The sequence below is a fragment of the Neovison vison genome, chromosome 12 (assembly GCF_020171115.1).
Source record: "Neovison vison isolate M4711 chromosome 12, ASM_NN_V1, whole genome shotgun sequence".
NCBI classification, from domain to species: Eukaryota; Metazoa; Chordata; class Mammalia; order Carnivora; family Mustelidae; genus Neogale; species Neogale vison.
This window is the reverse complement of record NC_058102.1, coordinates 26,968,110-26,980,924: the sequence shown is the minus strand read 5'-3', so window position 1 is coordinate 26,980,924 and position 12,815 is coordinate 26,968,110. Positions and strand designations below refer to the sequence as shown.

Genomic DNA, 12,815 nt, shown 5'->3' with positions numbered 1-12,815 from the left:
TATATCTATCTCCAGTTGTTCCTGCAGTTGTTCCAACACTATTAGTTGAATATATTCTCTTTTGCCGCTGAGTTGCCCTACCAACTTTATTGAAACTCAGTTAACCATTTATGTGGGTCCTAGACTTTTCATTTTGTTCCACTGTCTGTCTTTGCCATACCATTCTGTTTTGGCTAAATAATTTTAACTAAGTCTTGAAATCAGGCAGAGTCCTCTAATTTTGTTCTTTTTTTCAAAGTTGTCTCAGCAATCTTAGGTCTTTCACATTTCCATATAAACTTTAGAATCATCTTAACAGTTTCTACAAAAAACCTGCTGGAATTTGAAGGAGATTGGATTCAGTCTCTAGAACAATCTCAGAATTGCTGTCTTAATGGTATTGAATCTTTCTGACCATTAAAATGGTATATTTCTCCATTTATTTAAATCTTTAAAAAATTTTCACTTAACAATGTTTTATATAGATTGTGTGTATGAGTATGCTATATTTTTTGTTAAATTTACTTTAAATATTTCATAATTTTTATGCTATTATAAATAGTATTGGTTTTTTAATTTCAGTTTCCAAAAGTTTTTTGTTTATAATAGTTTTATTTGTTGTAGAAATATGATTGTTTATTGATGTTGTCTCCTGTGATCTTGAGAGTAGTTCTAGTAGTTTTTAAAATACATTCCTTAGAGGGGCGCCTAGATGGGGCGCCTAGGTGGCCCAGTGGATTAAAGCCTCTGCCTTCGGCTCAGGTCATGATCTCAGGGTCCTGGGATCAAGCCCCGAATTGGGCTCTTTGCTCAGCGAGGAGCCTGCTTCCCCCTCCCTCTCTGCCTGCCTCTCTGCCTACTTGTGCTCTCTGTCTGTCATATAAATAAATAAAATTTAAAAAAAAATAAAAATAAAATACATTCCTTAGGAAAAAAAAATAAATGAATAAATAAAATAAAATACATTCCTTAGGATTTTCTGTGTTGATGATCCTGGTATCATTGAATAAAGGCAGTTTTACAGATTCTTTTATAATATCTATGCTTTTTATTTCTTTTTCTTGCCTTATTTCACAGCTTAGAGTCTCAAGTACAGTGTTGCATAGAAGTGTTAAGAATGGACACCATTGCTTTTTTTCCATTTTTAGTGAGGGAAAGCATTGAGTCTTTAAACATTAAGTATGATGTTTCAATATGGGTCTTTTTCTAGATGCCCTTTATCAGGTTGAGAAAATCCCTTCTATTCCTGGTATGGAGAGTTTTTATCATGAATGGATGTTGAATTTTGTTAGATGCTTTTTTCTGTATTTGTTGAAATGATCATAATATTTCTCTCTTTTACTCATGTGATCAATTATATTGAATGACTTCAGAGTGTACTAAACCTTTCATTTGTGGGCTAAACTTCACTTGGTGATGAGATATATATATGTATATATATATACATATATATATATATGTTTCTTTTTTATGAATTGTTTGGATTCTGTTTGCTAAAATTTTGTTGTAGAATTTTTACATTTTTATTAGGGATATTGATCTATAGATTTATAATATCTTTGTCTGGTTTTGGTTTCAGAGTAATGCTTGCAACATAGAGTAGGTTTGGTACTATTTCTCAGTGTTTGGGAAGAGTATGTGTAGAATGGGTACTATTTCTTAATGTTGGAATTTACCAATGAAGCCATCTGGGTCTGGAATTTTCTTTGTGGAAAGAGTTTTAACTGCAAATTCAACTTCTGTACTCAGTAGATAGGACTATTTAGTTTATCTCTTCTTGAGGGAGCTTTGGTGGTTTGTATCAGATTGTTTCAGGATTTGTCCATTTTATCTAGATTGTTGAATTTATTTGTACCTAGTTTATAATATTCCTTTATGTCCTTTTAGTATTTTCATAATCTGCAGTGATGTCATCTCTCTCATTCCTGGTGTTGTTACTTTGTTATTTTGTTATGGTTACTTTGTTGATTTTTTTGAGAACCAGCTTTCGCTTTAATTGATTCATCAGTCTCTTCCTCCTCTCTTCCTTCCTTCCTTCCTTTTTTTTTTTTTTTTTTAAAGTAGGCTCTACACTGGGGCTTCAACTCAGGACCCTGACATCAAGACCTTAGCTGAGATCAAGAGTTGGATCAGGGGCACCTGGGTGGCTCAGTCTATTAAGCATCTTCCTTTGGCTCAGGTCATGATCCCAGAGTCCGGAGATTGAGCCTGCTTCTCCCTCTTCCTGCCACTCTGCCTGCTTGTGAGCCTTCTCTCCCTCTCTCTCAAATAAATAAATAAAATCCTTAAAAAAAATTAAAAGAGTTGGATGCATAACTGACTGAGCCACCCAGGCGCCCCAGTTTTCTATTTTTGCTCCTCGTTATTTCCTTCCTTCTGCTTACTCTGGGTTTAATTTGTTCCTTTTCTAGTTTCTTAAGGCTTATTGTTTAGAAACCTGTCTTCTTTTTTAATTTAAGTTTTTAATGCTGTAAATTTCCCATCAAGCACTGCTTTAGTGCATTCCACAAATTTTGATGTTTTCATTTTAATTAAGTTCAAAATAGTTTTTAATTTCTTTTGTGATTTCTTCTTTGACCCATGGATTATTTAGCAGTGAGTCAATTTCTAAATATTTTGGAAATTTTCAGATACCTTTCTGTTACCGATTTCTGGTTTAATTCTGTTGTGATCACAGAGCATACTTTGTATGATTTCAGTCTTTGAGATTTGTTTTATGGCCCAGATTATGGTCTGTCTTGGTGAATGTTTCACATACATTTAAAACGTAGGTGTATATTGTGCCATTATTGCTGGTAGTGTTGTAAAAATATCAGTTAGGTCTACTTGGCTGTAGTGTTGTTCAAGTTTCAAGTTCACTAATTTTCTGTTTATCTAATTATTATTAGAGGAACATTGAAATCTACATCTGTACTTAATGGATTTTTCTGTTTCTCCTCCTAATTCTGTGTTCATGTATTTTGAAGTTCTGTTATTAGTTGTATATATGTTTACTATTCTATTTTCTTGATGAATTGACACCTTTTTTTAATGAAGTCTTCTTTTTAATTGCTGCTAATATTTCTTATTCTGAAATATAATTTGTCTAGTATTAATAGCCTATCCAGCCTTCTTTTGACTAGTGTTTACATGATCTGTTTCTGTTCTTTTACTTTTAACCTAACTGTGTCTTTATATTTTAGATGGATTTCTTAGAAGTGGAATATAATTGGATTTTGCTTTTGTCCAATTTGACTTTTCATTTCAGTATCAAGCCATCTTAAATGCTGTTTCCTTTGATTTTCAGTACTTTCATTTTTCTACCATTTTCTCTTAGCTCACTTTCTTCATAAAATTTAATTTGGTTATAGTTATTTTGAATAGCTGTTACCCCCATTAGCCCAAGTATATATAACTATAGGTGACTAGATAATATTAATGTTATATTTGTGGGTAATTTTTTATTTATATTTCCTGCCATAAATTATTCTCTCTTCATCAGGAATGCATCTTTTGTTTTGTACTTTTCCACATGATCTCTAATACAGTAGTCTTAATACAGTATGTGGGATCTCAGTTACTGTCTGATAAAATATTATCTTACCTAATTATCTTCTTGAAGGTATTCTGTTTTTCTTTGAAATGGTACTTTATTTATGGTAGTTTTGGGGATAGTCCACTGATAAATTTCTCAGTGATTCTTAGAAGTTTTATTCCCAGAGTTTAGCTATCAAATTATGTGGGTTTATTCAGTTACCATTTTATTTAGAGTTTCAGGTAGAGTAAGATGTTCCTTATTATCAAATTCTTAATCAAGGTCAGCAAAGTGAGTTATGATCCCAAGGTGTTGCCTCACTTCATTCAGTCCTGAACCTACATGCATTTAATTATTGACCTCACCCAGAGTGGGTGGGCTGGAAGGGTAGGTAAGTATGATTGTACAAAACTGATTCTGAAATAGCCCAGTGGCCAATAAACATTGGTGATTAGATCATCTCAAGCTTGGAAGTCTAAAGTTAATATTGTTATATGAAATTGATGAATTGCCTTTTGCCTTTTCCTAATCCTGATGATCTTACTTACTTTAGAATGGCAATTCAAAGAGTCTTAGATTTTTGGCTTTATGGTGAGAGTGGGTGCTAGGGCTGTTTTGAATTTTTAGTGTTGGGAAGTGGGTACTGAGGAAACCCAAGACATTGAGTTTGGGGTTAAATTGAACTTTTAGTTCCTAACCCTCTGCCTTTGCCTGAATGACTATTTTTACGTTGATTTGTGCAGAGTTTGATTTTAAAAGATAACATATGTAATCATGTGGCTCCTGCTACTTCCTGTTTAATGATATAACAGGTATGAAAACAAATTAAACTAGCTTAGCCAGGGACGCCTGGGTGGCTCAGTTGGTTAAGCAGCTGCCTTCAGCTCAGGTCATGATCCCAGCGTCCTGGGATAGAGTCCCACATCAGGCTCCTTGCTCGGCAGGGAGCCTGCTTCTCCCTCTGCCTCTCCTGCCATTCTGTCTGCCTGTTCTCGCTCTCTCTCTCTGACAAATAAATAAAATCTTTAAAACAAAACCAAAACAAAAAAAACTAGCTTAGCCATTACATTACAGTTACCTGAAGTCATGGAACTTGGAACATATTCTTTGAAAGGTGCACCAAGTGTGATGGTGCATTCCTTCCCTTGTAATTCTTTCCAGAACACATCATTTTAAGTGTTACAGTCCCTAATGGTTGTATGTGGGTTTTCTTTTGTTTTTTCTCCTTAATTCAACCTTAATAGCTCATTGAAACTCTTTTTACATATCCAAATACTATCTTGGTTTCTCCTACTGATTTCTTTTCATCTTTTTTACCTCTTAAGTTCTGGAGTCCTCAGGGATCAATCTTCCGTTCTCTGCCCTTTCCTGTCCCATTTTCAAAGACGGTGATCTCATCCGGTCTTGTAGCTTTAAATACCTTCTGCATTCTAATGGCTCCCAATTCTGTCTCGGGTGAAGACCTGTCCCCTCCAGAACTGTATCCATCCAGCTGCCTACTTGACATGTCTAATAGGCATCCCTAACTTAATATTGTCTTCTAATGGAGCTTCTGATGGTCTCCCACAACCCAGCTTCTCCTTCAGCCTTCCTTATCTCAGTTAATGCTTGCTCCATTCTTCTGGTGGCTTAGACCAGAAACCTTGGTGCCATTCTTTACTCTTCTCTTTGTCTCACACCCAGCATCTGGTCTGACAGCAAATCTTATTAGCTCTGTCTTCCAAAATGTATCCACATTTGACAAATTATCACCATCCCTTTTGCCACCATCCTGGTCCATGTCACCATCTTTTGCCTGGTTTACTGAATTACTCAATTGCCTGGTCTCCCTCCTTCTACTTTACTTCTCTACAGTCTGTTCTTAGCACATTGCCAGAGTAGTTCTTACAATTTTTCTATTGAAAACATTCCAATAGTTTCGTATGTTACTCAGAAAAAAGCTAAAGACCTTAACTGTTACCCTATAAGAACCTGTATGATCTGATCCTCCGTTACCTCTCCACTCTCATTTCCTATTTGTTTACTCTGTTCCAGCCGCATGGCCTCTTGACCGGTCCTTGAACATGCCTTTCCTGCAAAGCCCTTACATATACTGTTCTCGCTACGTAGAATTCTCTTCCTGCTAGTATCAGCAAACCTAGCTTTCTCACTTCCTTTGGGCTTTTACTCCCGGAAACCTTCCTTGTCCAACTTAACTTGTTTTCCTGTCTCCTACATTGGAATGTAAGCTTCATGAGGGTAGAGATTTTGTCTTGTTTTGTGTACTACAGAATTCTTAGCCTCTAGAAGTAGTCGCTGGCATGTAGTAGATGCTCACACATCTAAAAATTAATAAGTGAATGGGTAAATGCCACTGATTCTCATAATACCCTTTAAAAGAAGATAGTAAGCTAACATAGCTCTACTAGGTGTAAAGTTATGTTGAGGGAAAGAAGGATGGAAGGATTGAAAGAAGGCTGGATGGAAAGTAAGAAGGATTTGGAAAATAATTTTAAATTTCTTAAAATGTAGAGCAATCCTATAAATGTATGAATAGCAATACTCTTTTATTTAAATAACTTTTATTAGTTTTCCATGGAGGCCACAAAAATTTGTTACTCCCATCAGTAGGAAACAGATTTGAATATCAGACTGCAGTGTGAACCAGGAGATAAAGTTCTCTGGATTAAGAACTGTGGACAGTTATTTCAGATGTCACCGAGTCGTTGTGTAATTTAAGAAGGGTAACAGTGTGTCTTGGTATTCCATGAATAGTCTTGGTTTAACTCTCTTGTTAATTATTAGTGGGTGGGTTTTTAATTCTCTCAAGGGTTTGAGTCTGATGATAAGTTATAAGGGTACCCTAAAATTAAAGTGCTTGCCCCTGGCTAGTGATTGTAGCAGATATTGAAATTCATGTATCATAAGAAAATGTGACTTTCCGGGGCACCTAGGTGGCTCAGTTGGTTAAGTGTCTGCCTTAGCTCGGGTCATGATCTCAGGGTCCTGGGATTGAGCCCCGCATCAGGCTCTCTGCTCAGCAGGGAGCCTGCTTCCCCCGCTCTCTCTGCCTGCCTCTCTGCCTACTTGTGATCTCTGTCTGTCAAATAAATAAAATAAAATCTTTAAAAAAATCATACTGTATATATAAATTTACATCCTGCATCTCCTCCTCCCTGATTAATCTTTAATATTTTAGTATTAAGATAGTTAATATTTTAACTATTTTTCTATATGCTTTAGACTAGATTTCCAGAAGAGGAGTTACTAGATCAAAAGTTATGACTATTGAAAAATATTTTTTGGTATATATTGCCACACTGCTTTTCATAAGTGTTGTACCAGTTACTACTTTAACCATTTGGGTCTGATGTTGCTTATTTCATCACACCGGTGCTTGGGTTGGGCATTATGATTTTTAAAATATTTGCGATTGCAAAAACAAAAGTTCCTCACTGTTCAATTTTACTTCTTACGTTTTTTGTGACGTACATTTTCTAGAAACAGTATTAATCGCATCCTATTATATATTAAAACATGATTTTAAGAGACCTCCATTTAAGGGAGAACATCCCCTTATAAATAAAACTTTAATAGAGCATGTTCAAAAGACAATTACCGATTTTTTTGTGTGTGTCTTTTTAAAATTTTATTTTTTATGTATTTGAGAGAGAGCACAAGCAAGCACAAGCCAGGAGGAGAGGAAGATGAAAAGGGAGAAGCAGGCTGCCTGCTGAGCAGGGAGCCCAATGCGGGGCTCCATCCCAGGACCCTGGGATCATGACCTGAGCTGGATGCAGCTGCTTAACTGGCTGAGCCACCAAGTCACCCCAAGACAATTGTTAATTTTTAATTAAGAATCAATTATCCAGGTTACCATATTGAAATTAACTTCAAGAGTGGCAAAAGAAACCTTTCCAAAATGCTTATTTAGTAGAAAAAATTTTCACAGTGAGGAAAATGGCTTCTTGTTAAGAAAAATTTAAATAAATAATAATAAATAATAAATTTATAATAAATAATAAATTTAAATTTATATCGGATATATCTAACATCTATCTATATTAGGTTTCATTGAGATCATTGAGTACTAATGAACAACAAACTAATCATAGAAATTTGGTGTTTCTTTCAGTAACAGTTAACATTTACTAAAATAATACCTTAAATATTTTCTTCTTTTCAAGGTATCATAGACGTCGTAGGAAACTGGATCCTCCAAAAGACAGATGATACTGAGGTTTCAGGAATTGAAAGGAATTGAAAAGATGTTATCTTGTGTCTCATTTGCCTTTTGAGAAAATGCATTGAGTATATTCACTAACATGTTATATAGCAAAATAATAATAAAATGTGTTCATATATTAGAATGTATGTTTCTTTATATATATTAGGGGATTGTGGATTTGACATTCTTACTTAGAGAAACCTACTTCATCTTACTTTAGACATTAAGGTCTGCCATTTATGTTTATGTGTCTAGTGTGATTAAGTATTTTTACATCACCAGCCAAATATTGTTAATAGTATAAATATGATTAATAGAAATGTGCATGGTTCTTCTCAAGGAGATTTTTAAATTGCCTTTGGAAAGAAACTCATGAGGTCCACCCAGAAAATAAATGTTACAATTCTTCCTTGTGGCTTCTAGGAAATAATTAAATTGCAGTTGATCCTGACCAACACGAGTTTGAACTATGCAGGTCCATTTATACATAGATTTTTTTTTTTTTTGATAAATATAGTCCAGTACTGCAACTGTATTTTTTCTTGATTTTCTTAGTAACATTTTCTTCTCCCTAGCTTTATTGTACGAATATAAAATACACATAACAAGTAAAATTATATGTTTATTGACTATTTGTGTTATCAGTAAGGCGACAAGTCAACAGTAGGCCATTAGTAATTAAGTTTTGGGGGAGTCACATTTATAGATGGGGTTTTGACTGCATGGCGGATTGTATCTCTAATCCCCTTATTGTTCAAGGGCCAACTGTAGTTACATTTTAATTAGTTCTACTGTCTGCTGGGTCCTTTATATACGTCATTAAGTTCTCACAAAAATCCTTTAAAGAAAGAGCATTAACCCCATTTTGTGGGTAAGGCCAAGTGACTTGAACCCTACCTACTTAGCAAGTGGAAGAGCCAGAATCCAAATGGTCATGCGCCAAAGCTTTTTATAGTGCATTACAGTGACAAAGGGGTATTTTCTTTCACCCAAGAATGTACTTTCCTAGAAAGAAAGTACATTTTGCTTACAAATTATATAATTTGTTTTGAGGGTTTTTTTTTTTTCTGGCTCTTCAAAAAATTATGCTGGCTTCAGAATGCATGCAATTCTGGTTAAAATGTTAGTATCACTGAACTAGTGTTACGAGAATGTTAATAGATTATTTGGCTGTTGATTGTCAGTACCACCTTATATGTGATCCTTGATGGACTTACTGCCCCTGTGATTTCTATTTAGGAAGTGAGGAATCTCTTAAAAAAGTGGAGAAGTATTTTATTCAAACTCCTATTTGTGGTACTTTAATTTGATGTGAAAAATTATTTCATTGAGTGAAATTGAAATGAAATTCATTGAAATGAAAACTTCATTTAAAATCTGTTGTTTAGGGGCGCCTGAGTGGCTCAGTGGGTTAAGCTGCTGCCTTTGGCTCAGATCATGATCTCAGGGTCCTGGGATTGAGTCCCACATCGGGCTCTCTGCTCGGCGGGCAGCCTGCTTCCTCCTCTCTCTCTCTCTGTCTGCCTCTCTGCCTACTTGTGATCTCTCTCTGTCAAATAAATAAATTTAAAAAAATCTTTAAAAAAAATCTGTTGTTTAGTTCTTTTAATAAAGGAACTCTATCTGAAGGTTTAAGTATTTGGTAGGATGTATGGAATAATAAATAGAGAAGAGTAAAGGAAATCTGTTACCAAAAGGAAATGTTTTTTAGCGGCTTAATTTTTTTCATTAATACATTAATTGGGGGGAAAGATCAAAGAAAAACAAGTTGATAGAACTTAACAATCAGAAACATTTACCAGACATGTTTAATGACACTGAAAAATGGTTAAATTTTTTTCAGATTGATTTATATCCAGATTTTTATAAAAATTGGGACATGCTGCATTTTAAAAGTAGGAAGGATAAAGAATTTAATTAAAATTTTTTTTACCTGGGGTGCCTGGGTGGCTCAGTGGGTTAGGGCCTCTGCCTTCGGCTCAGGTCATGATCTCAGGGTTCTGGGACTAAGCCCCACAACGGGCTCTCTGATAGGCAGGGAGCCTGCTTCCTTCCCCCTCTCTCCCTGCCTGCCTCTCTGCCTACTTGTGATCTCTGTCAAATAAATAAGTAAAATCTTTAAAAAATAAATTTTTTCCCCCCTAAGTACAAACATGTACTAAATGGAGATTGTTCAACTGTAAGATGCTTAAACCACACATCCACATGTCACATGTCAAAGCTTTAGAGAATTAACTTCAATCTTACTGTATTGGAAATACAGATTAATACTGTAGTTGTTGGAATTTTGGTTTTCGTGGATTGCTGTTATTTAGTTTTGCTAAATAAGTATGTATTCTATCACCACTATCACCTCCTTTCTGCTCCTTCCATTTCCCACTACTCCAGGGGCAACTTACCTGCCATCGCAAGCATCTTATTAAATGTCTACTTATTTATTTGTCTCCTTTTTTACCTTGAAACGTAAAAACTACATAGGATGGGACGGTCCTTTAAATTGAATTAATTTAGCTTCATGAAAAATTCACTATCCAGTTCTTTTTTTTTTTTTTTTTAAACTACCCAGTTCTGTGTCTGTTGGTGAGGCAGATCAACACAGCTCAAGCTGATAAAAAGCACTGTGAGTTGAACCACAAGAGGGCACTCTCACATAGTGTTCAATTCCGATGTTGCTCACCCAAAGGTGGTAGCTCAAGTACTTAATTACCAGAGAGTATTTAAGATACTTGAGGTAAGAATGACTAGTGGAATAAATGGCAGTAGTGAACTTATACGTGTTGAAATTCTTTAGGTAAGAATGACTAGTGGAATAAATGGCAGTAGTGAACTTATACGTGTTGAAATATTCTGAGGCCATTATTCATTCTGTTCATCTAGTTGTGAAGCATTTGCCAAACACCTAATACGTATGAAGAGGCATTATACTTTTTGCTTAGGCTAATACCAAAAAAATGGTCCCTTTTAAGGAAGATTGTATCTACTTCATTAGTATCTTCTGAGCGCTTAATTTTTATAATGGTGTTTTTAAACCGTGAACATAATACATTATTTTTTTTAATTAAAAAACAGATAAAGAGAAAATAAAAATTACCCCTAATTGTGCCTTGTAAAGAAAACACTGAAATTTTTGCTTTCCTTCGATTTTACTTCACTGCACAAATATATTTCAGAAAGTAAAAGTAGTATTAATTATACATGCTATTTTATAACTTGCTTTTTTCATTTAATTGATTTTCTTTGCCATATCATTAAATACTCTCATGTAACATGTGTATTATTGTATAATCTGATTATCAAAATTAACTCCCTACTTTTAGATATAATCTTGGTTTGTTTGTCCCCCATTATAAATAATGCTGTTATTAATATCTTAGTGGATATACTTCTTCTTTTTCCTAAGAGACTTCATTTTTAGGGGCACCTGAGTGGTGCAGTTGGTTAAGTATCTGACTTGCTTTTAGCTCAGGTTGTGAGCTCAGGGTCTCTGCTCAGCACAGAGTCTGCTTAAGACTGTTCCTCTCCCTCTGCCCCTCCCCAACTCAAACAAATAAACCTTTAAAAAAGAAAGTAAAAGACTTTATTGTTTAAAACAGTTTTAGGTTCACAGCAAAATTAAATGGAAAGTACGGATATTTCCCATATCCCCACACATACCAATATCCCCCAACCAGTATAATACATTTGTTAACAGTTGATGTATCTACATTGACACATCATCACCTAGAGTTCATAGGTTTCATTAGGGTTCACTCCTGGTGTTGTGCATTCTATGGGTTTTGACAATATAGACTGGCATATATCTACCATAATAATATCTGTAGTGTATTTTCATTGCCTTATAAATCCCTAAAAATGGTGTCTGCCTTCATCCTCTTTTCCTTCCTATTCCCTGGTAACCACTGTCTTTCTTGTCTTCATAGTTTTGCCTTTTCCCTAATGTTTTATGTTAGAATCATAAAGAATGTAGCATTTTCAGATTGGCCTCTTTCACTTACTATGTCTTTTCATAGAAAAATACGTCTTTTTATATCTTGATAGCTAATTTCTTTTTAATGCCGAAAATTTTTCCATAGTTTGGATATACCATATAGTTTGGATATTCCATTCACTACTGAAGGTTATATATTCATATATTGAAGGGTATATTGGTTGCTCCCAGATTTGGGAATTATAAATAAAGCTGCTATAAACTTCTGTGCATAGATGTGTGGACACAAGTTTTCAACTCCTTTGAGTAAATGCCAAGGAACATGATTACTGGATTGTAAGGTAAGAGCATGTTTAGTTTTGTAAGAAATTGCCAAGCTTGCTTCCAAAATGGCCAGAGCATTCTGCATTCCCAATAGTGAATAAGAGTTTCCATTGCTCCACATCTTTACCAACATTTGGTGATGTCAGTGTTTTTAGATTTTGGCCATTGTAATAGGTGTGTAGTGGTATCTTAATTGTTTTAATTTGCATTTCCTTGATATATTTCCCGTGGAGCATCTTTTCATATGCTTATTTCTATCTGTATATCTTTGGTGAAGTGTCTGTCCTTAAGGTCTTTGGCCCATTTTTTAATTGGGTCATTATTGTTGAGTTTTTAGAGTCTTTTTGTATATTTTGTATATCAGTCTTTTATTAGATAGGTGTCTTACATGTATTTTCTCCCACTCTGTGTCTTGTCTTTTCATTCTCTTCCATTGTCTTTTCACAGAGAAGAAATTTTTAATTTTCATTAAGTCCAGTTTATCAAGTTTTTCTTTCATGGATCCTGCCTTTGATATTGTATCTAAAAAGTTATCACCGAACCCAAGATCATCTAAATTTTCTCCTATGTTCTGAAAATTTTGTATTTTATAGTTTTGCATTTTACATATAGGTCTGTGTGTGTGTGTGTGTGTGTGTGTGTGTGTGTGGTCTATTGAGTTAATTTTTAGGAAGGATGTAAGGTCTGTGTCTAGAATCAGTTTTTTTGCTTGTGGATGCTTCATTGTATTGGATTAACTCCTATGTGAAGAATCAGTTGACTAGATTTATGTGACTCTATTTTTAGGCTCTCCTGTTGAAATATTTTGTCTATTAGTTCACTAGTACCACAATCTCTTGATAATTGTAGCTTTATAGTAAGTC

The 12,815-nt window shown here is 34.7% G+C and overlaps 1 protein-coding gene across 1 annotated transcript in view; it reads left to right on the top strand.

Annotated features, from left to right (window-relative positions):
- MRPL42 (mitochondrial ribosomal protein L42) overlaps nt 1-7,836 on the top strand; it is a 33,418-nt gene extending 25,582 nt beyond the window's left edge. Inside the window, exon 6 of the mRNA XM_044227760.1 lies at nt 7,660-7,836. Within this exon, the coding sequence (XP_044083695.1) occupies nt 7,660-7,705 (46 nt within the window). The 3' untranslated portion in view covers nt 7,706-7,836. The remainder of the gene's footprint in view (nt 1-7,659) is intronic.
- Nucleotides 7,837-12,815: the final 4,979 nt, after the last annotated feature.